Source organism: Schistosoma mansoni, chromosome 1, assembly GCF_000237925.1.
Source record: "Schistosoma mansoni strain Puerto Rico chromosome 1, complete genome".
Lineage (NCBI taxonomy): Eukaryota > Metazoa > Platyhelminthes > Trematoda > Strigeidida > Schistosomatidae > Schistosoma > Schistosoma mansoni.
In genome coordinates, this window is record NC_031495.1 from 50,016,978 (window position 1) to 50,043,875 (window position 26,898).

The following is a 26,898-nucleotide window of genomic DNA, read 5'->3' on the forward strand; positions in this document are numbered from 1 at the left end:
AGCTTTTCGGATGTCATTCCACGCTGCCTCGGGGTGGAACAACTTACACGGTCGAGGAACTGCGAATCAAGTGGTGCCTGAAATATATTCTTTGCTGGCCTACCATTAAGTAGAACCCTTAGAGGCTTCCCTGCAGTGTCTTTCCTACGTCCAGTAAGACGCAGACAAATACGTGCTCGCACTAGAGCATGATCTGAATCTAAGCATGTGCCCCAGAATGAGCGACAGTCTTCTATCGAGCCCCTCCATCGGTGGCTGATAGCGATGTGATCTAATTGGGTCCAACGTTGGGACGAATTCGGGGGTCGCCAGGTCAAAAGATGTTTTTCCTTATGCTTAAAGTTAGTATTTGCAAGAAATAGGCGGGTATCTGAGCATAGCTGCAACAGACGGTCGCCATTATCTGGTTCTTTTCGCCATGACACCATAAGAACCACCCAGGTGTCCTTCCCTTTCACTTAGTTTACCTACTTGAGCATTAAAGTCACCGGCTACTATTACTACATCAGAACGCCTAGCTTCTCGGAGAAGGTCAGAAAGTTTCCGGTAGAACTCATCTTTTATATCGTCTGAGCTGCAGTCAGTGGGAGAGTAGGCAGAGACGACGAAGAGGCAACGACGAATTTCCCTATCTTTCCGAGTCCTTACTGATCCGTTTAGTCGAACAGCGCATAGACGACTGTCTACTGGGATCCAGTCTAAAAGAGCTAGTTCTGCCCTAGGACTTAATGCTATACCTACTCCAGCGAGGCCACGGGAAGCAGCGTCAGGGCTTCCAGATACACGGAGCGTGTATCGAGATGGTTCTTTATTTTGATTAGGTGCGGTCAAATGAATGACACTACTCGGATCTTGTATGCGCGTTTCGGAGACGCAGCACACATCGATGGTGTAAGATTCTAGAGTTCTAGCTAAGGAAGCCTGTTGTCCTATTTGGCACAATGTTCGGACATTAAAAGTTCCTATATGTAGTTTAGAGCGTGGTTTCAAGAGACCAGGAATAACGTTCTGTGTACTCGAATCGTTTGCCCTAGCGGTGCGACGCGATAAAAGGACGTGGGAAGGGTTAGTCGAGGAGATAACAGAGTTATTAGGTGTAGGAAGGATTTGAAAGCGACCAACTTGGTCTTGTGTGCAGTTAAGGGTATGAGGGCTAGTATCACTTCCCGGCTGCCCACACCGTGGAAGGGTATTTCTTGAGGGACCTGAAAAAGAAGTTGGATTAGTGTTGGTCTTAACGACCTGGGAGCGTGACCGCAGTGCCCAAGGGACATCTGCTTGAGGCCGGTCACGCACGGCCTTTTTGTGGGGGATTTTTGACGTGTTAGCTCCGTTCTTCAAAAGTCCTTACCGCCGGAGACGGAAATCCGTGGGATAAGGCGAGGTGTGCATTTTTAGGGTCGACCTTTTCTAACCCCACCCCTCCTTGTGGGAAGGCAGCATCGCTGTCATGCTGGTTGTCTGAAGGAAACACCTTACTGCTTTCACACCTCTGTACAGTCAGCAGTACGACTTCGCCTTCGGACCTTGGGATTGCTGCTTTTAGTCTCACCGCTCTTCAACCGACCTGTCTGGCATGGTAGGACCTTGAGGAACGATTGTTCCAGCCAGCATAGCTCGATTGGATCATCACGATAGGCAAGCCCGACCACCACGTCAAGGTAGCAGCAACGGTCGGGTCAATAGTTTCTGTTCATTTTCTCGAGTGCTATGCTACATCGCTTTAATATGATAGGTAGTACATGGAAGAGAACAACCACCTTATTATAATTATGAAGTGTTGCCATTCATTCAATAATACCCAGTCAGAGTGAGTCATGTTAGATACAAACTAATAACTAAGAATGTCATTTACTTGATTTCGACAGACCAATTTCTGTCATAAATTGTTTCGACCCAAAATGTTAAATTTTTCATTTTATCTTTTCTCTAGTTGAATCGTGTTTAGGCTGGTTTTTGTGTTGTTAATGCATTGGTACATGTTATTGTTCTCTAAACGTTCGTCTTTTCTATTAAAAAAAGACTGCAAAAATAAATACACTTCCCCCTACATACCTACTAAGTCGTCTGTATTTAATGAAACCAGATTTAATTGTAACTCTTCATTCAGTCCGCATATTAATTCCTTTGACAAGAAATATAATACATACTTTGGTTATTCATCAATCAGTCATCCAGTTGGTTAGAGAAATCTGTTTAGATGTTACAATAATGTTTAACCGTTTTTGATTTAATGACTTTTTAATCGACTGTCATTTTTATTTTAAGCACTATAACATAAACATATGTTCACGTGCTGAGTTAGTCTGATTGTTCTTTTTTTGATTGACATTATTAGTGTGTCTGTCCTACGATGGTTGGGACAAAAGAATATTTGAACATTGAACTTCTACGACAACGTGGACGGCATAATCAAGAACCATTACTTGTCGGTCCTGAATTCGATTATTGGGCGATTGGTGTCTTATTGTATGAATTATTTTATGGACAAACGCCTTTCTACGATGAAGATGATGATGCAATGATGCAGAAAATTATGGATTATCGGGTAATTTCTTTCATTATGATCTGTTTAATCAAATAATTCTTTATTTTAATGTTTTTTTTTAGAAAACATTAAAGTTTCCTGCAACCGCTGAAATAACAGATTGTGCTATTCATTTGATTAAATCACTGATTGTTAGTCCATCAAAACGGTTAAGTTATGAAGATGTTGTTATGCATCCATTTTTCAAAGATATTGATTTCTCTGCATTGAGACAAGGTTAGTTATTTTGTTAGTTATTTCTTTTAAAAATCCTGATAATTAGTAATTTATGTTTTTTACTTGGTGGATTGAATATTTTGATCAAAGTCTACATTGAGGCAAAAGTGTCGGTGATAAAATTCCAGACGTATTTCTCAATATGTATTTCTTCAGTGCATCCTCAACCAAGTGTATACTTAATCACTAATCCTATAGGTCTTTTTGTTTCAGTAAATCGCAAAGTCTTTCTACCATTATAAGCCTCTTATGTGTCTTCCTTTACCTTTCGGGGAACATCACTGCTGGTTGTCTCAAACTATATTTGTGTTAAGTCTATTTCTGTCAATAATTGGTCATTCATTGATGTTGTCGATAAGCCACAATTCTCCACATTACTTGTATTCAATATGCATGATTTAAAGCTGAGTTACAGCAAAATGTGTCTATAGGGTGATGAGTTTCATGGCTTTCTTTGGACAGCAATATGACTCGAAATTCCTAAATGTACGTTTTAATTGTATACCCATCTTGAGTTTTCATTATTTATAATTCCTGTTGTCTCGTTTTGTATAGTCACCCCTCCATACTTGCCCCCAGTTGGTGAGTTAGACGATGTTTCAAATTTTTCTGGCGGTGGCTCTCGTGCTCGTGATGAAGCTATATTGGATGTTTCTAGAAATCAGACATTTTCCCCAATACGTTATACAAAGTCATCTGTTCAAGATGGATATGTCACTCAGTGTGCTACCTTAAACAATGAAGAAAACGAAGAAGACGAAACTGTTCTGGTAAAGCCTTTAGATACTGAAATTTTGAATGATGTAAATCAAGAAAATATTAATCCACATAAATCGCCATTGTCTTCCGAAGTATTAAAAAGAAAAGCAATTCAAGAGGCTGCTGCTGTACCAATAAATGAAGAAATTGAAGAAATAGAAGATATAGAATGGGAGGGTTCTGAGTGTGTCCGAGACTTACCATTCTTGGGATATACGTATACACCTGGATTGGTATTATTCGGAAACCTTTCCAAGAAACAGGTTCATTCGACTGCCGTTGCTCATGTTGGAACATCAGTAATAGCTAATATCAGGTAATCTCTTAGTATATTCCAAATACTCGAGTTATAACCTTTTTGTTAGCATTTCATTTGCCAATACTGTTGGTCTATCCGGACTATTCCTGTTTTGTTAACACTTCCAAATAACAGTCTCCAAAATCTCTTGCTAGTTGTCATTGTCTTCTGTTTTCTAACTTGCAACAATGTGTGTGGTAGCTGCTTCAGTTGATTCAGGACGTTGAATATGGTCGTTGTTTGGTCATCTTGTTGATAAACCTTCACTACCGAGATACTTGGTACTTCCAATAGACATATCTCATTCTCATATTTTACTTTCATGTCGTTTCACATAAACTTAGGTCGTTATTCAAACAGATCACAATTCTCAATAGTTGCGTCCTGTTTGTTTGGATTAGTACCCACAAATGGTCCCAAACAGTTTTTATTCGTATGTTGCTCATGAATTGTAGAGTTTTTTAAACAGTCTTCTTCTTGTACTTGTAATCCACTAGAGGATCAATAAGGGACATAACCGTGAAGGACTAAGTTTCAATCTTATTGTAATACTTTTTATCAAATGACTTAGTTGAATATTTTGTTTAAAAATTAGTGTATTTTTACTACAGCAATTTTTAACCTATCAAATTTGACTTCTCTACAAGTCAGATTTAATGTTATGATATATTTTTATTGTTATCGGAAATTTATACTTGGGCCTTGAAACTAAATTCTTTGTTGAATGGTTATCTATCCTTTAAATGCAGTTTTAATGTATTACGGTATGTTACATAAATATGGTCATTCATTGCTTTACATTAAAATTGACAGAAATAATGATTAATCAGGTAATGCGACTAATTTATCAAGTACGGATAACATTTATTCTTTTTTGTCTGCTTTCGTCCACACCCATAATGTTGAAGTGTAGAAATGGTAACTATTCTGATGGTATACAATTGGTTGTTTCTTGCTATTTCGTTCTACAATCAGTTATCATTCTTGTCTTTTTCACATGTTTGCTACTGCGACTTTCTCCTTGAAAGATTTTCAATATCAATAGCTTCTTTGAATATGTCAATTAGTTAGTTACTTTATGATGACAATACTGAAATTTCCACTTTTGAGGTTAAATAGGATCTAAACATTTTTCAATCCGGTAAATTTGAATAATACAACCGCATAATTTGTTACACCTTTTCATATTACGTTTATAATGCCATTATTTGAAACCAATTAACCGTTTTATACAGACTCTTCTATGTGTCGTAGCTCACAGTTTGCCTTAGTGAATATAAAGTCTATAATTAATGTGGAAAAGAAAGTTACAATTAATCAGCAAGTTGTAGCATATGTTATATTCCTCATTATTATTTCTACCTTAGGAACTTCCACCTTTATTATTATTATTGTATTATTGTTTCTCCTGCTTCATTATTAATATAGCACACCTTACAGACGGGCATTTAGTGAACGCCAAGACTCATTATCTACATCACTTAGATATAGCATTGGTTGTTCTGAAGTTGAGCGACTCAAAGATGCCAGAAAAACAAGTGATCCTGAAATTGTCAGTTTATCTGAACTTCAGCAGCGTAATCGACAATTATGTGAACAAATTGAACAATTACAACTACAGAATAAAGAGTCTGAGGTATGTCGATTCTTACAATTTTTTTTATATATAATCTTGTTATGGGTCGATTGTTACTTTATTTTCCGCTAGTTTGTCAATCATTAACGAAATTCATATCATTGTTTGCAGTATTTGTGTCATTTACATGTTTTCACAATAATTTATTTAAATCTTTCATGATATTTTACTTTCAAAACGTGATTGTTTTGTCTGTTCTGCTTTTTTCGTACTAAAACTATTTATTCATCTAGTCAATTTTAAGAGCACTATTTGGCTTCGTCAATTATATCACTGGATACTTCTGAATGTTTGGTTGTCAGTACTAGTCTTCATCATTTTTGTGTATACTTGTATTCATAGTACATTTAAAAAAAACAGCTTATTTATTTTCAACATATCCTTATCCTAGGTTCTATCGTCAAAACAGAATTATGTCCTTTATTGTTTTTTTGGTTTTGTTAAGAGACAAAAAGTAGTCAGTACTAAGTCTATTTATATTTAACATTTGTTTAAAATAATTTTTTTTATATGTTCACTCACATGTTCTTACAAAATATTTAGACAAGATCTACATAAATACTTTTAGTTGCTAACTAGTTGGAAAGTTTAAGCATATGGTCGTTGCAAAGGTTGATCTTATTTCGTGTTATAATTTCTTTAATTCTTTAAGGTCAATTAAAATAACTCCCTAGTTATTGTAGGTTTTTTTGTTAACTCGTTAAATGACGTTTAGTCAGTAAATAAAACCATTTTACAATTTCGTTGCTTTATTTGTCTATTTGTGTTTTCTTTATGGCCCTTGTGATTTTAACTAATACATAATAGTAACTTGATATATATATATATATATATATATATATATCATTTATTTGTTGTATCTCTTCTGTGTATGTCTGTAAGACAATCTGTTTGTGTAATTCACGTTGTTTATTTATGTTGCGTATAGGATTTACGTCAACGATTATTAAGTGCATTCGACAATGGTCATGTCTTAAAAGAAATTAATGAAGCTGTACGTGTTCTTTCTGATACAGTCGTTGAGAAGGAAAAGTTAGTTTTCTAATTCACTTTCATATAATTAGGGTTTTTTGTGTGAAATTTTTTTACTGAAGTGCATTTCTATATGATATTATGTAATTATTATTGTTCCTAAGATTTAAATGAGGTTTTCTGTTGTTTCAGCTTTCAATTTGTTCCTTGACGATAGTTACTAATCTTAGACTCATATTATATGTCGTTCCTTTTTTGTTTGTAATAGGTCTACTGTTGGTCATTTGAATTCTCGAATAAAACACCTTCAAGAAGAAAACGTTCGTTTGACTGCTTCGGTACAAAGTTGCCAACAAGCACAAGCTATTGTGGATCAATTGCAACACGCTGTTGTATGCTTTTTTGCTCTTTTTAGTATTATGATCATAGTATAATCTTTTGTTGTAAGATAATGTACGTTATTTTGTTGCTTGAGTATTTCTTACAAATCATGAATTCAAACTCTAAACAGAAATAATTGGTGGCTAGCAGTAGAATCCAGAATGCGCGTTCCGTCCTGTTTGGGACTCGTTGGCTAGGTTTACTTGCATCGCAGAGTTGATGTTTATTCCACGGCTCGAACTAATCTATGCAGTTGATCAATTTCTTTTGGAATATATGCATCCTGTGCAAATTGCCTAGATATCTCCGTTTGAGTTTCGAAGTAAGCATCGACTCTGGAACGCAGGTACATCCATTTGACGAGTACCAGATAGGACGAAACACGCACCTTGGATTCCACTGCTAGTGACCAGTCGTCTCTGGTTCAGGTGCTTGTAAATTAATGGCAATATTAAGGCACATATTCCGAAATGAAATTGGTTAGTTCCACTCCTAAACATAAGTGGGAAGATTCAAACAACCGATACTTATCGAATTCTAAGCTCAGAAAACTATTTACTGCATAGGTTAGTATTATTGATGCACAAAATTTCTTAAGGGTTAAATTCCATTTCTAAATCAGTATGATATGGAGTTTCGTTCTCTGAGCTAGTTGGTTTAGTCGTGAAGCTTTCATTGTTCTTCTGAGTGACAGTATAAACTCCAGGTGGAAGTACGTTGTTCAAATTTCTGTACATATAATGGACAGCTTGTTTTCTCCACCATCTCATTACCGTATTTTCAAGTTATAGGTCCGTAAATGTTATTATTATTATTTTATGGCTATTTCTTTCACATTGTAAGAAACTTATCGTAATTCAACACTCTGTGATTTTATTCTACTTTTTAATCCCAGTCTCGTCTTTCGAATTTGCCAAGTAATTTTACAGAAGCAGATTTACTTGATCTGTTAACCACACTATGTCCACCTACAGTTTACACAACACCTGAAATGCTCGCTGATGTTTCACTGTCAACTATACGTACATCTAATTCATCAGATAATCTTATTGGCTATGAATTAGTTCATCGTCTTATCAATTTCGCTCTCAAACAATTTAAACATGCTTCCAATCGTGCAAGACAATCATGTTATGCATTGGAATCGAATAATGCTGAGCTGAAAAAAGCTTTAGATGAATCAAAGCAGCAAGTTAATCAATTAGTGGAAACTATTGATGGATTAATTGCAGATCAACGTCGTTATCGTGAAACCGAGAACAATCTTAACTGGGAAATTAAAGTTAGTTTTTTCTCTGTTATTTAACTTATAATCATTCAAAAATATCTGCTTAACGACAAACGGGGTTATACGTTTCTTAATGAACGTAATATCAAACATAGATCATGTACTTGTTAGCAGTTTGATGTATCAATTGTGAGTTCTCTTTCATCCGTCAATTGACACAGTCATTCAAACAAAATAGTGATTTTCTCCTTTGTGTAAGTGCTAATATCACATTCTCAGTTTGTGATATTTAAGTCTCGTTTATTGATAGTGTGGTCGAAAACCTAATTTTATGCAGAAAGATAGTTTTTTAATTAGATTTTTGCATAATTGAGTTTGTTACACCCAATAATTATCCGTTACCATGTGAGTATCACGTTGAAAAACCGTCCCACGTAAAGAGTCCCGGGTAATCTTTGTATATTGATGTAGCTTATAAGCCCAGTACACTGAACGTGTCTGGGTATAGTTGTGTTTCACATCGTCTTCATATTTCCTATGTTAGTGTCGTCTAATCGAGCGTCGAAAAATTAGCAGTTGTCGTATGACGCAAAGCTTGCTTTTGTAGTTGTACTCAACTAGTATAAGAGTCTTTATAACTAACCGTTTTAATTTTCATTTCCGCAGGAATTGAAACAAAAACTTGAGGATTCAAAAGATTATCAACGTGATTTACACCAGAAGTTCTTGCAATTTGAAGACAAATACTTTTCAGCACGAGATAGGTTAAAAGAAGAAGAAAAGGTTTGTCATCGCTAATAAACTAGTTTTATGCAAATTACTTTCGTCCCAGATTCTTGAAGAGGGGAAATAGAACTTCTCAGTCCGAAGTTATGTAACTTGTAGCTTTAGAAAGTTAATTTTCTTTACATGCGACCATAGCAGTTTAGATATGTTGCACAACAACAATTGTTAACGAGTTACCTAGATAATGTTGTTGTCTGGAATGAGCGTTTTCGTCTCACGATATAGTTGATACTATGATTAATTAATGTTTTCGAGTTCCAGTCAGTGAAAAACCTTTAAAGCCATAACCTTTGTATTTACCGTCATTTTTTGTAAAAGATAGGCAAACTTGTCATTGTCTTCAATCTCTGTTACGTAATGAACTTTCGTATATTTGTGCCAATGTAGTTCACTAGCTTTGAATGACTATGCTTAAAATTGATTTTAAAAATCTTATAGCCAAAGTATGTAGATGATTCTCCGTTTGATTAAGTTAACTGGAAAACTCGTATTATTTATAATATTTTGTTTTTCTTTTATCTGAGTCTTTAAATATTTTTTCGTCATCCTCAGTAAAATAATTGATGGGCATCGCTCTGGTGTAGGAATAAGTTGAAAAAAAGCTAGGGATAGTCAAACTACGATGTTTCATCAATTCAGAAGATCACTGACTTGTGTACTAAGCCTTTTTGATAGACTCAGACTATTTGGTTGGAGTACTCAGTCATCGTAACCAGGGGTTGGAGACATCAGGTGGTAGGACTCATAAGTAATCGAAACAGTGCAGATGCTTTCACTCTCTGTCTTCCCTTACATCTTGAATTTCAAAGCTGTTTTGTATTTTGTATTCCTTAAATTCATTCTTTCTTGTCGAATCACTTTATTCATCCTCAATCTTTTCTGTTATTACTTCTACCACTTACATTTGTCTTGATAACCTCATCTCACTATACTAATGGTTTGGTATGAAAACTTGAACCGATACTCATAAGTACTAGGTCTTACGTTGCTTATAGCTAACTGACTGGCTATGATCTTTGACTTGTTACCATTATATCAATTATTTGAATTCTTATCAAGTTATATTTGTTACTTTAAGGGATTGGGGTCAACGTACGTATTCCATACATTCACTCGATTTTCTTTATTTTACTAATTCACTTTTTGTCTTATAGAAAAACAAAGAGATTACAGAGAAACTTGAACAATTGACGCTTAACTCAGTGCAAAAACAACAGAATAATTCATCTGAATTACAAACACAATCGTAAGCTCTTTTGTAATTTTAAATCTAATTTTGATTTTTAAAATATATCTTTTTATTATCAAAATTATCTCGGAACGAAATGATTTGTCCATCAATGATATATTCATGTATGAACTCGGTAGAATACTTGTTTACTTGTAGTATCTTTTGTGTTGTTTATATGCTTCATTGTAAATTTTACCAGTACCTCATAAAAATTTAGCTACGTCCCCCAAGAATACAATGATTGTTGGTTACCTACTTTCAGTGGTAAAATACTAAATCACCCTCTTCATTAAACACCTAGGTTATTTCAAAATCTGTTTACGTAATGTATTTTTATTCTTTGTTTCGATCCGCTATTCCGAATTAGAAGATACGATGTTGTATTGTTAATGGCCATTGTGTTTAAAATCGTTATTAAGATGAGAGAGAAAAAGAGAGATTGCCACTATCATATTAGCCGTATTTCCATTATCTGTTTTGCTTTTCTTTTTGTAATGCCTCACTTGTACATTGCGAAATCGATAAAGGATTTTCGTTAAACTAAACAATTCATCTCGTTAGTCGATATCAAGTTGTAGTAGACTGTGAAAAAAACAAGTGATAACTTTTCGATTACTGCCATTGAACATTGAAGTTTTGTTTTCTCATAGCTACTGATACAGTTGATGATGGTTTTTCTTTTTAATATTAGTGGTCAACTCAATCTGTTGGTTGAACGTAATAAGGAAGTGGAACGAGAACTTGCAGCTTTAAGAAATGCCTTGCAAGAAGCAACACAACAAAATGGGTCCGAATTAAGTGAATTGAGAAAGCAGTTGGATAATGTAAGAACAGTAAGTACTCTTCAATTAAGTCCTGTTTATCGTTTGATACGTAGTTATTTAGTGATATTTTTAAAATTGATTGATGTGTGTATACTATGTGTATACTACTATGGGGAAGAATGCGATTAAATCAGCTCTAGAAGCCATGAAACGAATTCGAGTTGACAATCAGGAAGGTCCACTTATCGACTTAGAATACGCAGATGACATAATCCTGTTTGGTGAAGACACTGATAAAATGCAGGGACTTTTGGTAACACTGAGTAACAATGCCGGGTTATTTGCAATGAGATTCTCTTCCTCTAAATTTAAATTGTTGCTCCAGGACTGGCCTGCATCAACACCTGAACTAAGGATAGGAAGTGAAGTAGTCGAACGCGTCGACAACTTCACTTTTCTTGGAAGTCTGATCAGCCCTAATGAGTTGGTGTGTGACGAAATCTCAGCACGGATGCAAACAGCTCGTTTGGCTTTTGCCAATTTACGTCACCTATGTCGAAGGCGAGGTATCCTTCTATCAATTAAGGGACGAGTATACTGCGCGGCAGTTCGTTTTGTTCTACTTTACAGCTGTGAAATGCGTTCATTAAGAGTAGAAGATACTTGTAAACTACTAGTATTTGACCACAGATGTCTTAGAAATATTGCCAGCATCTGCTGGGATCACCGGGTAAGTAATAGTGAGGTTAGACTCAGGGTTTTATGGAATGATGGTAAATCAGTTGATGAGGTTGTGAATCTTCATCGACTGAGATGGTTGGACCACGTGTTACGTATGCATGAACACCGATTACCACGACGTGCAATGCTGACTAGTAATAGGGATGATTGGAAGAGAGTTAGTAGCGGCCAAACCAAAACATGGCATCAGTGCTTGAAGCCACTAACCTCTAGTATGAGCCATGTTGGTAGATGCAGATTACTTGGTTGAGGTCCGCGTGACTATCGCAACCAATGGTTGTAGACTCTGTGTGACATGGCTCAGAATCGATCACAATGGTGTAGGTGTATACACTCTCTGTCTTTCCCTAAACCATGAGATTGAAATTGCTTCATTTCTTTCTTTCTTTACTATATCCTCATATACAATCTTCTATATATTGTCACCATTATATTAACTACTTTAATGAATTTGGTGTTCATCTTGTTGTGCTAATGAGGTATGGCATCTTGGACCGATGCATATATGTGCCTGGTCCTACGCTGCAGTTGGCTGACTGACTGATATATCACGTTGTTACCTTTTTGCCGTTTTAACCTTATTTTACTTATCTGTTCACTTGAACTGTTATTTCTGTAGCTTGATTGTATTCCTGTAATCGTACTAAATGTATTGATTTTCATTTTGTAATGTCAATTTCACATATTTCTCCAACAATTTGTAGTTATCTAATAATTTTTCCATTTTTGTTAAGGAGAAAGAGCATTTATTTAATGCTAAACAATCTGAACGTCGTCAATTAGAAGAACGAGCAGATAAAGCAGAAACGCAGTTGAAAAGTCTACGAGATCAAATTGCAGTTATGCTTACTGAACGTGGTCGTTTAGTTTCACTTTCAGCAATCGACTCTCAGGTTGGTTAAATTGAAATACTTCATTCAGTACAACTCTTTTACATAATATACCCATCAATTATATAGCATTTCACTGTCGTTTTAGATGTTTTTGTCTGTAAGTTGATATCTAACTAAAAGTCTCAGTTGATATAGATTAATATGACTGATGACATATTGTATCGTTTAACTGACAATCTGCTTTTGTAAATGACATTTTCTTTTACCTTTTCTAATACTTTGCATCATGTAACTAAAGCAATATATTCTGTGATGGACATGGAATTGGTTGTTTTAATTAGTTTCGAAAGATTTTGAAGCTGTTATCCTAATTTTTAAGACTTTTCACACATGATGATTCATTTTCAAATTTGTGTATCATTTTAATGTTTTTGATAGAGTTGAGGTTTTTTTTGAAGATCATTCTCCTGTTTGCTTATTATTTTGTCTTTTTTTCCTTAAATTATTTTAGCGCTTATCAGATATGCAACTACAACTGAATGACGCGATAATGAAAAAAGAATCTGCTGAAATTTCTCTTCGTGAAGCAACGCTTCGACTGGAAAGATTAAATACGACACATAATCAAACGGTATACTTTCACTGTTTAGATATTTTTTGAAACTGTTTCTAATCTAGTATACATCTTATTGCATTGTAGTTATTTCAAGTTGACGTAGGTGATTTTAATAGTCTAATGTTGTCTTTTGACCTTTGTTTTTTTCTTGCGAAACAGCTTATTCTTGATCAAATGAGAAATGAATTCGAATCGACAAGATCTCAGTTGAGAACTGCTCAAACTGAACTTATTCATTATAAAAAAAATGAGGAATTATTACGGTAAATGTCTTTTTTATATGTTTCCTTTTGTGTTGGAAAATGTTTAAAACATTGTTTTTGTATGTTTGCATGAACTATATTTCTTAAGTTACTTTACCTGTGGTTTATTTTTCCTCGTGTATTCTTGCTACTGATATTCCATTTTAGTAAACAGTCAAATAATGTATGATTATTGACAAGTGTTTCATGGATTCTATTCACTATAACTTCATTATTTGTTGTTTACTTTCAGAGAACGCGTAGCCAACTATGAACGTGAGATTTCTGACTTGCAGCAAGAAGTGACGCTTCTACGAACACGACATGATCAATTGCAGTCTTCTATTGCTGTAGGTCGTGTGAGTCCTGTTGATAACTCTTGCAGTCAGACCACCTGTTTATTTTCGTACAACACCACGTCTTTTCATCAGTGTATTAATGATTTGATATAAGAGTTGTAAGCTGAGTATCAGGTTTTCCTGTTGTTTCAGAGCTGAATTCTCATCGATTAAGCGTCACACTTTGATTGTATTGTTAAGTTAATCACCACAAAACTAGTCTTGTGAACTGTTTTATATACTGTATTTTGTTTACAAGTTGTACACTAAAAAGTCAGAAAATTCAAAGCTAAACTTAACATTCAATTTTTCACACATCGAAGGATATTTAAAGATAATATTACTTATTTATGCAAGTGTCAACCACTTCTCGTTTCACATCTGTATAAATTTCAATAGATAGTAATGAAGACTTCTAAAGGAGGTCCCTATGATTTTAAAATACAACTTATTTCTATGAAGTATATATTATATTTTCAATAGTTTAACTTCATATCCTGTACATCGCTGTTAATTACTTCCGTATATCAATTTTCATATTGTACAGACGGCTGAAAATTCATCTGAAGTGCATAATCAAATAGTTACTCTCACTGATGAGAAGCAATTACTCCAAGACGAGGTAGGTTTTTTTCTACTTTCATTGTTCAGTTTTTGTTTCATCGAAACAAACTGTCAAATTAAATTTCATTAATTTTATATTTCAGATAGATCAACTGCGGACTCAAGTTGAACGACTTCGTCTTAATAATACACAACTTCTCAGTCAACGTGATACTGCTCGTCAAGAGGCTCGAGAGTCAGAAATGGCAACAGTGCGAGCTAAAGAACTAGGCGAAGCAACGCAGCAAGCTCTTGAACGTGAAGTTCACCGTCTTTCCACTATTACAGAACAACAAGGAAAGTTGATCAATCATATGCGTGGTCTTCTACCTCCAGAATTCAATAACACTCATCGTAATTGCTCTGCCGATAGTGGTTCAGATTATCAAAATTCTGAAGGTGGAAAACGACGGGCTAGTAAATTTATAAGTTCTAAAAGTCGTCGACCAGGTGCTCCTTTGATTTCAGCTGCATCTGCTTTTTTCAGTAAACATCGTAAACGTGAAGGAAAGATTGAGTAAGCTTGACTTGTATTGTCTATTAAGACTTCTCATTTTATAATATAAGTTTTAGTTGTGTTCATTTTTACTCTGTCTACGCTAAGATTAACTTTTTAATATTATATGTTTTAACTACAGATCTAATCCTGATAATCCTGAATATTTATCATCTAATGAGTTTACAAGACAACCTAGTCGTTTACAAAAGATGATGAGTAAAACACGTCTTAACTTCAAAAAGCATTCTACCATGCCCGTTAAGGTAGATTATTCTGTAAATGCACCTTATTATACATCAGCATCTGATGAGTGTTACATGGAAGATTATGATCCGCTAGGATATGATTTATATTCTGCTGATGATGCTGATTTTGACGATGGACTTCCGTTTCCTGCTCCTTCAACCTTTGCTGTTCCACATGGTCGACCACCTAGAGCAAGTGATAATGTGTCAAATACTGGTAGTACATCTTCCGCTCCAAGTACAGCCAGTTCTGCTCCAGCTGGTCCAGTAAAATTTGTCCGTGATCATTCATGGCACAGAAATCGATCAAAGATCCATGTAGGTTGGGCAGATGATAATAATAAACCGGAATTAAGTAAAGTAAGTTTCTCAACTGAATAGTTTTGCTATGAAAATAATTTACATTTTGCTAGTTTTAAAGTTGTCGATTTCCAGGCATAAATCCAATCATATAACGTTTATTTCATCCCAAATCATTTGTACTTTTCTCTTCTCTAAGTTATGAATAAATATTGGTTTATTCATCAAAAAAAAACACAAGTTATCTGAAATAACCATGAGAATTCAGTTCTCTGTATAAATTAATTCTCCAACTAAATTATAACCTATCTTAGTAGACATAGAATTCTGTCAATACTCTATTTCAATACAATTAATACTTTATTGTAATTGTTTACATATACCGAATACTGCAGTGCAGTTTCATGTACTCTGAAATGTTTTAAGTCAGTGCATCATTTCATCACTTTCGATAATGTGACATGTTTCTTTTCTTTTGTTAAATTGAAAATAAGGTTTATACAAGTGTAGAATTAACATAATATATATGCCCTGAGTTATATTGATAATTAAATTTAAAAGTAAAGAGTCGTTATAATCGTCACTTTTGTAAATACAGTGTACATAAAGTTCGTTTATATTCATCCACAGATGAAAGAGTGAGATTTAAAAGTGTTTATATCTCTTTAAAAATAAATATTAAGACATAATTACATTACAAAGAGAGATCACACTGTTGTTCGTTCAACTGACAGAATCATTATTACTGCGAATTTATCAAATCAACTATATTATAGCGTTAATTAAATTCTGACCATTATGTTCAAAATGTTTTGTGAAATTACAATACATAACATTTATTCAGAGTAAGCCCCAATGCTGTTCTACCTAAAAGTCTTAAACCATTATAGTTTTTCCCATCTATTTATCATTACTTAACATTGATCAGTGGATTTTTAGATTGAACGTAGATTCAATAACCACCCTTATTTATATATATGCTTATTATATAAACTATGCGAATACTACTATCTGGCTGCTAAAACTGCTCCAAATGGATCTAATTTTAAATGTTTTATTTAGTGAGGCTGATAGACAACACCTTAAATCATTGCTGTATTAATCTTCTAAGTTCATAAATTAAATCAGATTTTTTCACTCAAAGCAATATTCTGCCCTCCTATAGATTCTTCACCAAAAGCTATTATTTCTCAGGGAATAAGGCTTGATATAGCTCATTACTTCGTGAGTATTTTATGTATTTCATTTTCGTACTCGCGAACTCCTCCCAATGTGGCTAAGCAAAGGCCTAGTGAAGAAATTGAACAGCTCGATTTTGGCCAATTTAGGGCAAACTCGTCATAGTACCAGTATAAGTCAATCTTTTTCCGATTATTTATCGAGTCGGTAATTTTTCGCCAAAGCCTCTTAAACTCAAAGTCCTTCAAACGGCAGAAACAGTAGCCGTCCAGATTAAGAAACTAGAGCCATATATACAAAGGAAATATCTTCAACCGTTTTCTCCTACTTTGGCCAACCTCAGAGTCAAATAATCAATAGTAATCTTGGCTATTGAATGACTTAATTTAATTAGTGTACTTACAACCTTTCTTAGTCAAATATAGTTGTGTCTGTCATCTTTGTATTATTATTGTCGGTTTAGCATCATTATTAATCTCCCTAATACATGATTAATTTACTTAGCATTCATCCCACTTTATTATTTCTTACTAATTTCATATAAAATCTTAACACAATATAGTCTAATTAGTAATTGCATTCTTATTTCTCTTACCCTATCTAACCCATATTTATTCTGATCATGAGTCTTTCAATTTCATTTAACGTATTAGCTGATTCAAGTTAACATTTCATATGAATCATGTCAACATTAACAATTTTATTCTATTTTGTTTAACAATCCTAAATTCATATGCTGTATCTTTAAATGATACACTTTGCCTTAAACTTGGACAATTTTTTGGATTATTAATTTGGATATATAATTGTAGAACCTGAAAATAATTTAGTTGAAAGAATATTCTTCGTGTTTTAATATAATACAGAGTTTTAAATAATTTCATAAGTTCTGCTCATTTTTTATTATCTCCACTGTTTCTTTTGATCACGTTATTGTACAGTTAATTATACACAAACCTCTTGCAGACTTCTTTTTAGTGTAGTCCTTAGATTATTTTGATTGTAAAATCAGAATAACATAAGAATGTATTGTTGACACGTCGTAGTTTATCACTCGGTCAAATTTATTGTCAAGAAATGCTTGTCTCATATGATAGTTATATATATATATATATATCCTTGCAAATCTCTGATTTCATTCATTGCTACAAACTGTTCTGATTTTATTTTATTTTATGTACACAGGTACCATCAGCTTTGAAGCATCGTGTAAGTTTTCAGTTTTTTCCTTAAAAATTAATTTATGTAAAATTCTTCATGAAATTATATTGGCTGTTATATTTATTACATGGTAAACTAATCATGATTATCAACAATCTGAGCATTTGGAAAAGTGGACGGTAACATATTAAATGTTATTATCTTCACAGTATCTTACTTAACATTTTTCTTCTCAGACTATTATTATAAAGATATCATTGTAGTTAACGATATTATTAAAACAAAACTTTAATGAATGTGTGTATTCAACCTTTTGTCTGACGTTAAAAGACGCTTGTCCATACTTAGGCATTATATATATACTCAACCATCGCCTACCTTGACATTCAATGATGGCTGGTGTATGAGTAAACTAAGAGTTATCAAGCCAAGATATGCTATCAGTCCATGAAATCATGGACTGTTGGTGTGAGCCATACAGGGAAGCTTAGACTGTCTGGTATGGGTTTGTGAAATAACCATATTTAATGGTCAAGGAGACGTTAACTTTTGTGGTTGAAAGTCAGTTCCACTAGTATAAATGCGTTCGTTCGCTCCATTGACTTGAGTTTTAGCATTGTTTCATACCTTTTCATTCTTCAATTTCATCCTCTTTATTTCACACCATATTCTGTAAATATACACTTCTTTTTGTTATAGACGCTAGTATTACTTTGATACGTTTACATATGGTTCTCGTTAATCTCATATCATTGTGATGTAGTGTAGCAACTTGAACCAATGCAGATCTGCCTCAGGTCCTACGTAGATTGTGACATGCTGATATATTGCTGCCATATACTCATATAACAGTTTACTTATTTTCATTGGATTGTCATAGAAGTATGACTTACTATTGTGTGATTTTCTTTTGACTTTTATTTATCTTATAAATAATTATTTTCCAGGGTCAACCGAAAATACTGAAACAATTGAGTAAAGTTCTAGGTCGTGGCAAACAATCTTCTACGCACCTTGATCCTAATCGACTTGATGACTGATTATTTTCACATTAACAGTGTGTCTATGTTTGTGTTTATTTGTACTCAATTTTTGTACTCAAAATTAATCGGTTAAACTTTTAATATCATACCTCTTGGTCACGTTATCCATGCATACATACATGCATTAATCTATACACGGCAACTTTATTTATGCACGGATTTATCTTTTGTTTTTTCTGGTTTATTTTTTTAATCAGATATGAGTGAATAATTTTTTCAATATAAATATATGTTGTATATACATGCATACATATACAGTTTGTTTGTAACTGATCCTGTAACCGTATTGTTTTTATTAGTATATAATTTCCTTTAATGTTTTCGCGCTTTTTCCTCGAAAATTAAGAAGTGAATGTTTTTCATGGGGAAGGGGACTTACAGCCAAAAACATAGTTTCCCCATCTAATCACCATTTAACATTGTAGATGCTCTATTCTGAGATTAATCGTTACAGACCATTTCGTCCAACAATCTAATGATATATATAATGTTTGGGTTGAAAGTTTTATAATTCGACTGTGTTTGGTCACAAATTATGTAAGCATAAAACTAACAGCAGTTCTGGATTATAGACTTGAATAACTTAACAACAGAATAAGAGTTACAAAACTGATTCTACTTTTCACCTTTTTCCAGATTTTGAATTCATTCACAGGATTCAATGTATGTTCACCTGTATATTGTTGAATTGTCACTAGTAACGATAATATAACGACCATATTATCCGAATGTAAATATAAGTTATTGGTTGAATTTACAATTGTGTTTTTACTAAACGTTTTACTGTCTTTTTAAACCTCCATCCGTCATTTCAATTGAAATCAATTGTGCTTCAAGGATATATAACAGATTACTAAGGGAGTGTGGTTGATGAGGTAGTTTATAAGTGTGCGCAAAGACGGTCGGAAGTGCAATAATTCAAAGTTATTTTAGGGGATTTTGGAATTTGATCTCAGGAAACGATGCTCAGACAAATTAAGTTGCTTTCCTAACAGAATAACTATGCTTGTTTTCTGACACTAGACACACAGAAGCTTGCCGAAATCTTGTAGATGTATTTTCCCGATTTATGCAAGATTTTGATGACTAGACCATACTTTAACTTTTTAATTACTTCATTTTCTTATGACATTGAGGTTGCTTAATTGCTCTTCTCAATCCTCGTGGAGCATAGGCTTCCAACCAGGTATCCTCAACCTACCCTGTTCTGCGCTCTCCTTTCCAGTCGTTGTCAAGTTCTGTTCGTTTTTTTGATGTCTTCCCCCTGAGGATTCCATGTTATGACTTGCCCAGTGATTCAGTTCCGTAAAGTGTGATTTGTCCACCTCGATCGTCTGTTCCTGATTTCCTATCCAGCTGAGAGGTGGTCTTTTCGCTGCCACAGTAGGTTATTGTTGGTAGTCTCTGGCAAGTAGATCTGGAGTATCCTTTATAGAAAGCTGTTCACAAATACCAGCACACTTTTGACGTTAGTTGTAGTACTTCTCCAAATTTCAGCTTTGTACAAAAACTGCTTTAAGTTTCTTGTCGAAAATTCTGACTTAGTTTTAGACATTCTTCACTAGTAAGAATGCTTCCCTTGGTTTGCCAATCCGTCCCTTCACATCTGCATCAGACTCTCCTCGTTTATCAATGATGCTCCCCATGTGTATATAAATTTCCACCTCTTCCAGAGCTTCGTCAAATGTGATTTGGTTGGTGACGGTTGTGTTGCATTTTAGCATCTCGCTTTTTTTTGTGAATGTGGAAGCCTACTACTGCTACACTGGCTATCTGCACCTGCATTGTTTGCTATGTATGGATAGAAGGGGCAATGTCTCTGCGAAATCCAAATCGTCTAGCTGAATCCGTGCTTCCCTTGATTTGGGTAGGTCTTCATAATTCAGTTAACCGCTAGAAGAGAGGGTAAAAGTAAGCAACCTTATCTGACAATCGTTTTTCTCGTGGAATGCAGGTTTGTTGCTTTCTTTGCACTACTTTGCAGTGTAATCCGTCGTAAGATTTCCATATGATGGTGACAGTCTCAGCCACACCATAGTATCGGAGAGGGTTCTTCTATCTACTCTGTCAAATGTTTTCTCATATTCAAGAAAATTAATGTATGGTGATGAGTTCCATTCTGTTGATCGCTCAATAACGATCCGTTGTGTTTCAATTTGGTTGGCACACAATCGATTCTTACGGAAGGCAACTTGTTGGTCTCAAAGTTGGGCGACTACTGGATCTTTCTTTGGTTCAGTAACGCTGATGAAGACTTTTCCTGATACTAATAGTAGTATGATGCCTTTGTATTTCTCACATTTACTATGATTTCTTTTCTTCAGCATCTTGACAAGGTATCCCTCCTCCCAATCTGCCAGTACTTGTCCTTCTGAAATCCTCATGAATTGGATGTGGAGCATCTTTTCAGTTTACCTCCATATCTGGCCTCAGTGCTTCATCTGGTATGTTGTCTGGTTCTGTTGCTTTGCGATTATTGATCTGTCTGGTGGTATTTCTCATTTCTGTTAGTGGAGTAGCATCTATAGGAAGGTCTTTGTGTGGTACTTCGACGTTTGGTGGGTTCAGTGAATCTGGTCTATCCAAGAGCTCTTCAACTTGTTCTACCCATCCGTTCCGCTACTCTTGAATTTTGGTGATTGGTTTGCATTCTTTGTTCTTGATTGGTCTCCCTGGTTTACTATATCTTCCTTGCTAGCTTCTTGGTTGTATCAAAAGGTTTTCCGCTTCTTTTCTCTTTCAGCTTTTTCCCATGTCATTACTAGATCCTTCACGTATTTTCGCTTATCAGCTCTAATGTACCTATTCGCTCTCTTGTTTGCTTCTGTTTATTTGGCATATGCCTTGGCTTTCTCTGCTCTTGTTCGGCTGCTGTTGATCACTTTTATTTTTCTTCCTTTTTGGTCTTGTTTAGGGTATAAGCAGAGATTCACTCCTTATGCTGGTGCTTCTTGTGGTCCAGCACCTCCTAGGATTTGAAGTTACGCGATTCCTGATAGCAATGCATCAATGAAAAACTGCACATTTACACTCGTTGACATTGTTAGCACTGATGATCGTATAATTAAGTATTGGCCTCACCAATAAATTGGGTATATCAGTATTTTATTAATAACACTTTGTACTTTCGGTCTGCCTAATATGATATCCGCGTTCATATAGCTGTTTAAAAAAGAAGTTAACCAATCTCTGATTCTAGAATGTATGATTCGTTCATATATAATGAATTGATTTTATTCTGTAAATGCTTCCGTAACAATTCTTACTTTAGGTGGTTAAAGTTGTCTATGGGAAACCCTGGATATTGATTCCTATTCCTTGATCAATCAACATAACCATCTCAGTTCTAAAAAAGGCCAGTCACTGCCTGAATAGCTCAGTGGTATTACCTTGAGCTTTGAAGCTGAGTGGTAAGGATTTCTTATCCATCGAGAAACATCATTTACTTCGAAATCAAAGGTGCACCTTGCTGATGAGGGATAAATAATACGATACCTAAGGGGTTTCATTTCGAGTACCATTAACAACTTAACACAACACAGCCCACACTATATCGAGTCACTTAGACTAGTAGTCACATTGTAATTGAATCCGTAAAATTCGTAAATGTGCTACTTAAACTGATTAATAAAGTATAAATCTCTCAAGATCCTTAACAAAACACTAACCTTTTAAGGTATATTCTAACATACACTTCATGTCAGTATCATGCAAATAGGTATAAATTACATTTCTTTTTATCTCAGACAATTGTCAATTTAAAATGACATTAATATCAAAGATATCTGTTTAGAATAACCACTTCTCTATTAGTGTTTCTTTCATTACGAACTACTAAATAACTTCAGTTTCACAAAGCAGAATTATTGAGCGTAAAACATGTGAATTAGATATGACAATGCTTAATATCGGTACCATCAGTTGGTTTCTTGTGGTGGTAATAACATTAATATCATTAAGGAATGATAGAAGTAACTGTCAATAAAATATAAAAATTAAAAGACAAATTACAAACTCATTAGGTGAAAGCAAAAAAGTAACTTTGTAAAAAAACGTGTTTGCATGTTGAAAAGACATAAGAAGTAGAAACAAAAAAGTTCGCCCTCAATGTAACGTACTCTGTCACATTTTTCATCATACAAGTGGAATGTTGAATAAGGTCTACGTTTTCGTTTAAACCGACCCAACACACATGTATGTATAAAAATGAATGATTTGTTATCCAGTGAAACAGAATACAAAAAAGAGCTTTATCATAGAAAAAAGATTGGAAGAATTAATTAATCACAGGAACTAACATTGACTGAGATTTATTCTTAATATTCATTTATCCCATTTTACTTTATGTAATTAGTTAAGCACTTGGAAAAGTGGAACTGCACAATAGCACGTATCCCTGTATATAAATACTAAATAAATACATAATAATGCTGAATGCTATTTCAAAGGTGACCGGCAGATTTCAATGTTATTCATAACACTAGGTGTTTATCATAAATGCAATTTTAGTAGGAAAAGAAGAAAGTGGATTTCGATGTGTTTTTAGGAATTAGTAAACTGTAATAACACAGAGACCGGTGCATTATCAGATGCATGTTGTGCCAGTAAATACACACGAAAATGGAATATGTATATATTTTTAACTGTTTTGTAAATTTCGATGAAATAGCTTTAAAATGTCTTCTTTACACTTATTGACTGTTCGTTTTTAATTCAGTAATCGATTATGGTTAACTAATTTCATTACAATCGGTCATATTGTAATACTGTTCTTCAATATCTTCCTCATTATTATTGATATCATTGTCACCGTTCATTTCAATATCTGGTGTTTCTAATGTAGCCTCTTCAATTCTCATGGATTCTTCATTCATTAGATCAAAATCTTCTTTGTAGATACTATTCTTATTGCATATATCAGAAGCAGTACTGTTTTTAATACTACTACCCGTACTTATAGTAGTAGCAGTAGTAGTAATATTTGTGGTAACATCTGAACTAAAACTAGACGTTGATTCTTTATTCTCCGCTTGATTATGATGTAATAATGGTGATTGTGACTGTTTTCCAGCTTGTAATCTATCCAAATAATCTAAACACTCTGATGATGTTAAATGAACAGTGATATTCATTTTAGGATCATGTGTTGGATGTGTTACTTCAATATGTCTAACTAAATGATCTTTACGATAATATTCTTTTTTACATAGATTACATGTAAATGGTTTAAAACCAACATGTTTCAATGAATGTCGTTGCAGATTAGATCTTTGTGTAAAATGTGCTGAACAAATTGTACAACGAAATGAATTATGCGCTTCAATTGTATGCCGATTTAATTCAGCTAATGATGAAAAATTACGACGGCATTGATTACAAATAAAACGACGACTAAGAACTAATCTTCGACCAAATAAAAAATTACTATTAGCAGTTGTAGCATTGGTAGTAGTAGTAGTAGTGGTTGTAGTGTTAGATTGTTGACCTGATAATTTCATATTCTCATTTTTATGATATTTCGCGGAAGTTAATTTTGACAATTTATCTGTTGAGTGATTATTTAATGAATATAATGGACTAGAACTATTCGATAATTTATTTGCACTTGAAGATGATTTAGTATGAGTTTTCTCTATTGTTATTAGTCCATTATCATTCATTGTTCCATTATCCAAAGAAGTATGATTATTATTAATATTGGTATTTATTATTGTTGGTATATTTAGATTATTTACTATATTGAAATTTGTAGAATTTGTATTACTACTAGTAATATTATGATTTATAGAATTAGGAGTTGATATTGTTGTAAGGAGGTTACTATTGAATAGTTGGGATAACGTTGAAAGCGTTTTAAGTGAAATATTATTATTATTGTTATTATTATTAGTAGACGAAGCATTGAGAGTTAACTGATTGATCAGTGATGCAATTGGTTGATTTAAATGTTTTATACTTGGCATTATACCTACAGTTTCAATTAAACCTGTTTGCTTATCCTTGACATTGAGTAATGTAGCAGTGGTATTTGTCGATCCTAAACTGATTGATGTAATATTCGATGGTGATGATTGTGTCGGTAATGCTTGTGAAAGAGTAGATGTTGATGTTGTTCCCAGAAACGGTGTAGATGTTAGGAATGCATTAAATTGATCAGTATTACTATTGTTGTTACTGATACTATTATTATTAGTAATATTTGTATGGAGTGAAAATGGATTTATTAATGGGAATCCTATAACAGATGCTGTATTTAAAAGAGACTGGGTGTTAACTGCGTTATTTGTCAATGAACCTACGATTGTATTTGAAACTGATGTCGAAGCTGGTTCTGTTGTCGTTGTTTCTGTTTGTTTTGGTATTATAGCACTCAAATGTGTTGTAATTAAATTATTAGTTTGTTGAATATTTTGTTGCAATTGTGTTGGATATAATTGACTGAATAGCAAATTAGCATTTGTCGACATACCCGTATAATTATAGGTGACAGGATTTGATTTCGTTGTACTTATTGTTGTCATTGAAGTAGGAACAGTGGCAGGAAGCAATGACAATGAACTTGGATTTAAAACATTTTGAAATGTTAAAGTATTTGTACCTTGTTGGTTTGACTGTATTTGTTGGGACTGTTGTTGTTGCTGTAATAATGGAAGTAATGCTAATATGGACGTATCAAACAATGGAATTTGATTAATCGAATTAGCTGCAGATGTTGTAGTCACAATTTTATCCAATGCTTTCGTCGTATTCATATTGGACTGTACAGGGCTAGATGATAACAAACTCAATGGTATACAACCTGTATTGATTGAGGATTTTGTTTCGCTAATTACACCGTCAATAATTCCTTGTGACTTATAATCTTGTTTTGTTGATTTTGTATTCAAAGAACCTGTATGATAGTCCATGGAATCAGATGTTTCATTATGTAAAGACAAGTCTAATGCATCAGCTTCATTTGAAGTACTTTGTTGTGTAGTCGAAGATTCCAGAGATATTGCACTCAATATAGGCTTTTTTTCATTGAGCAGCGTTTCATGAATTCCATTGCTACTTATTGGTTTATCTAAATAATTTTGAAAACTATTATTGTTGGTTTCATTACGCTTTCCCCCTCGACACAGTGTCTCATCAATAACAACACACTCACTTTCTTGATCATCAATTGTGTAGCTCATCAGTAGACGTAAACTTAAACTTTCATCATGTGGAATCATATCAGCCAGTGTCGCTAAAAGACGCATTTTCAACCCATTAGCTTCTAGATTCTCTTGATTGTTTATAAGTGTATAACCTTGTAAAAATTCAGTACCATTGTAATTCGTTGGTGAATTGTTCGATTTATGATAAGATTCATCTTTTGATAAGCATTCTGCCGAAGCTGCCGTTTCACTATCTTTTAAAATTGATCTGTTACTATTGTGACTACTAATATTTTTGCTAGTAGTAAGTTTCCTCGAGCTCGCAACTGAAGACAAAGTGCCTGTGTAAGAATTCAATAAATCTGTTTTAATCATATCGTGACCAGATGACTCATTGATATAATCAGTTCCAGTTAACTCTTTTGTTGGTGTTGACGTTTTTGGTATAACTGATTCCATGAAATTATTAATATTCATTAGCATCGCTGTTTATTTATATGAAACCAAAAAAAATAATTTTTTTTAAACAATGTTGTTTTGTGACAAAATAAAATAAACTCATAATTAGGATTATTTATACAAGGAAAACATTATTGAATTTATATTTCTATGGTTTCGAAGAGTTTATGATGTACATAGTCGCTTTGAATTCAAAGGTGATGACCTGACAAAGTTTATCACAGATAATTGTTAACTGAATATGAGGGGTTTTTGATGAGTTCAGTAAATCTTGATAGATTTTGTTATCATTATTCACATCCAAATTCTTGCCACCATTTTCATCGTTTATATCACAAACTAACCTTATTACCATTATCAAGACTGTATAATGATTAAGTAATTATATAAATAAGAACAACTGAGAATAATTGGAAATTGGACAAAGTATGAAACGTTGGTTGTAGGATTAGACAATAAACAAGATAAATACTCTAAAATACGTTTATGACAGTAATGAAAACAACTTAGTATCAATTCATCTAGACGATCCAATTAAAATATGTCTACTGCATATAAATCTTATGTAATCTAACCCTCCAAGTGATATTTCTAAGCAGTTAACAGGTATCAGAGGTTCAAGGTTAAAGTAATATTGGTCATTTTAACACATCGATAAAGATAGTCAACAAGATTAGA

General features: G+C 33.8%; 2 protein-coding genes across 2 annotated transcripts in view; one reads left to right on the forward strand and one right to left on the reverse strand.

Moving 5' to 3' along the window:
• The window catches only part of Smp_148690 (serine/threonine kinase), a gene marked incomplete at its 5' end in the record, with an annotated part of 32,652 nt that extends 13,258 nt beyond the window's left edge, over positions 1 to 19,394 (forward strand). Inside the window, 19 exons of the mRNA XM_018794728.1 lie at positions 2,339 to 2,548; positions 2,611 to 2,764; positions 3,320 to 3,839; positions 5,250 to 5,457; positions 6,386 to 6,489; positions 6,698 to 6,821; positions 7,706 to 8,092; positions 8,705 to 8,821; positions 9,979 to 10,070; positions 10,747 to 10,888; positions 12,295 to 12,453; positions 12,905 to 13,024; positions 13,169 to 13,272; positions 13,505 to 13,610; positions 14,137 to 14,211; positions 14,297 to 14,709; positions 14,831 to 15,296; positions 17,601 to 17,624; positions 18,524 to 19,394. Coding sequence (XP_018649111.1) covers positions 2,339 to 2,548; positions 2,611 to 2,764; positions 3,320 to 3,839; positions 5,250 to 5,457; positions 6,386 to 6,489; positions 6,698 to 6,821; positions 7,706 to 8,092; positions 8,705 to 8,821; positions 9,979 to 10,070; positions 10,747 to 10,888; positions 12,295 to 12,453; positions 12,905 to 13,024; positions 13,169 to 13,272; positions 13,505 to 13,610; positions 14,137 to 14,211; positions 14,297 to 14,709; positions 14,831 to 15,296; positions 17,601 to 17,624; positions 18,524 to 18,616 — 3,618 coding nt within the window. The 3' untranslated portion in view covers positions 18,617 to 19,394. The remainder of the gene's footprint in view (positions 1 to 2,338; positions 2,549 to 2,610; positions 2,765 to 3,319; positions 3,840 to 5,249; positions 5,458 to 6,385; positions 6,490 to 6,697; positions 6,822 to 7,705; positions 8,093 to 8,704; positions 8,822 to 9,978; positions 10,071 to 10,746; positions 10,889 to 12,294; positions 12,454 to 12,904; positions 13,025 to 13,168; positions 13,273 to 13,504; positions 13,611 to 14,136; positions 14,212 to 14,296; positions 14,710 to 14,830; positions 15,297 to 17,600; positions 17,625 to 18,523) is intronic.
• A 3,076-nt stretch (positions 19,395 to 22,470) lies between these two features.
• On the reverse strand, positions 22,471 to 26,244 carry Smp_049580 (putative zinc finger protein; the record flags this gene model as incomplete). The annotated part of the gene is made up of 1 exon (XM_018794729.1): positions 22,471 to 26,244. The coding sequence occupies one exon, from the start codon at positions 26,242 to 26,244 to the stop codon at positions 23,350 to 23,352; it is 2,895 nt and encodes a 964-aa protein (XP_018649112.1). The 3' UTR covers positions 22,471 to 23,349.
• Positions 26,245 to 26,898: the final 654 nt, after the last annotated feature.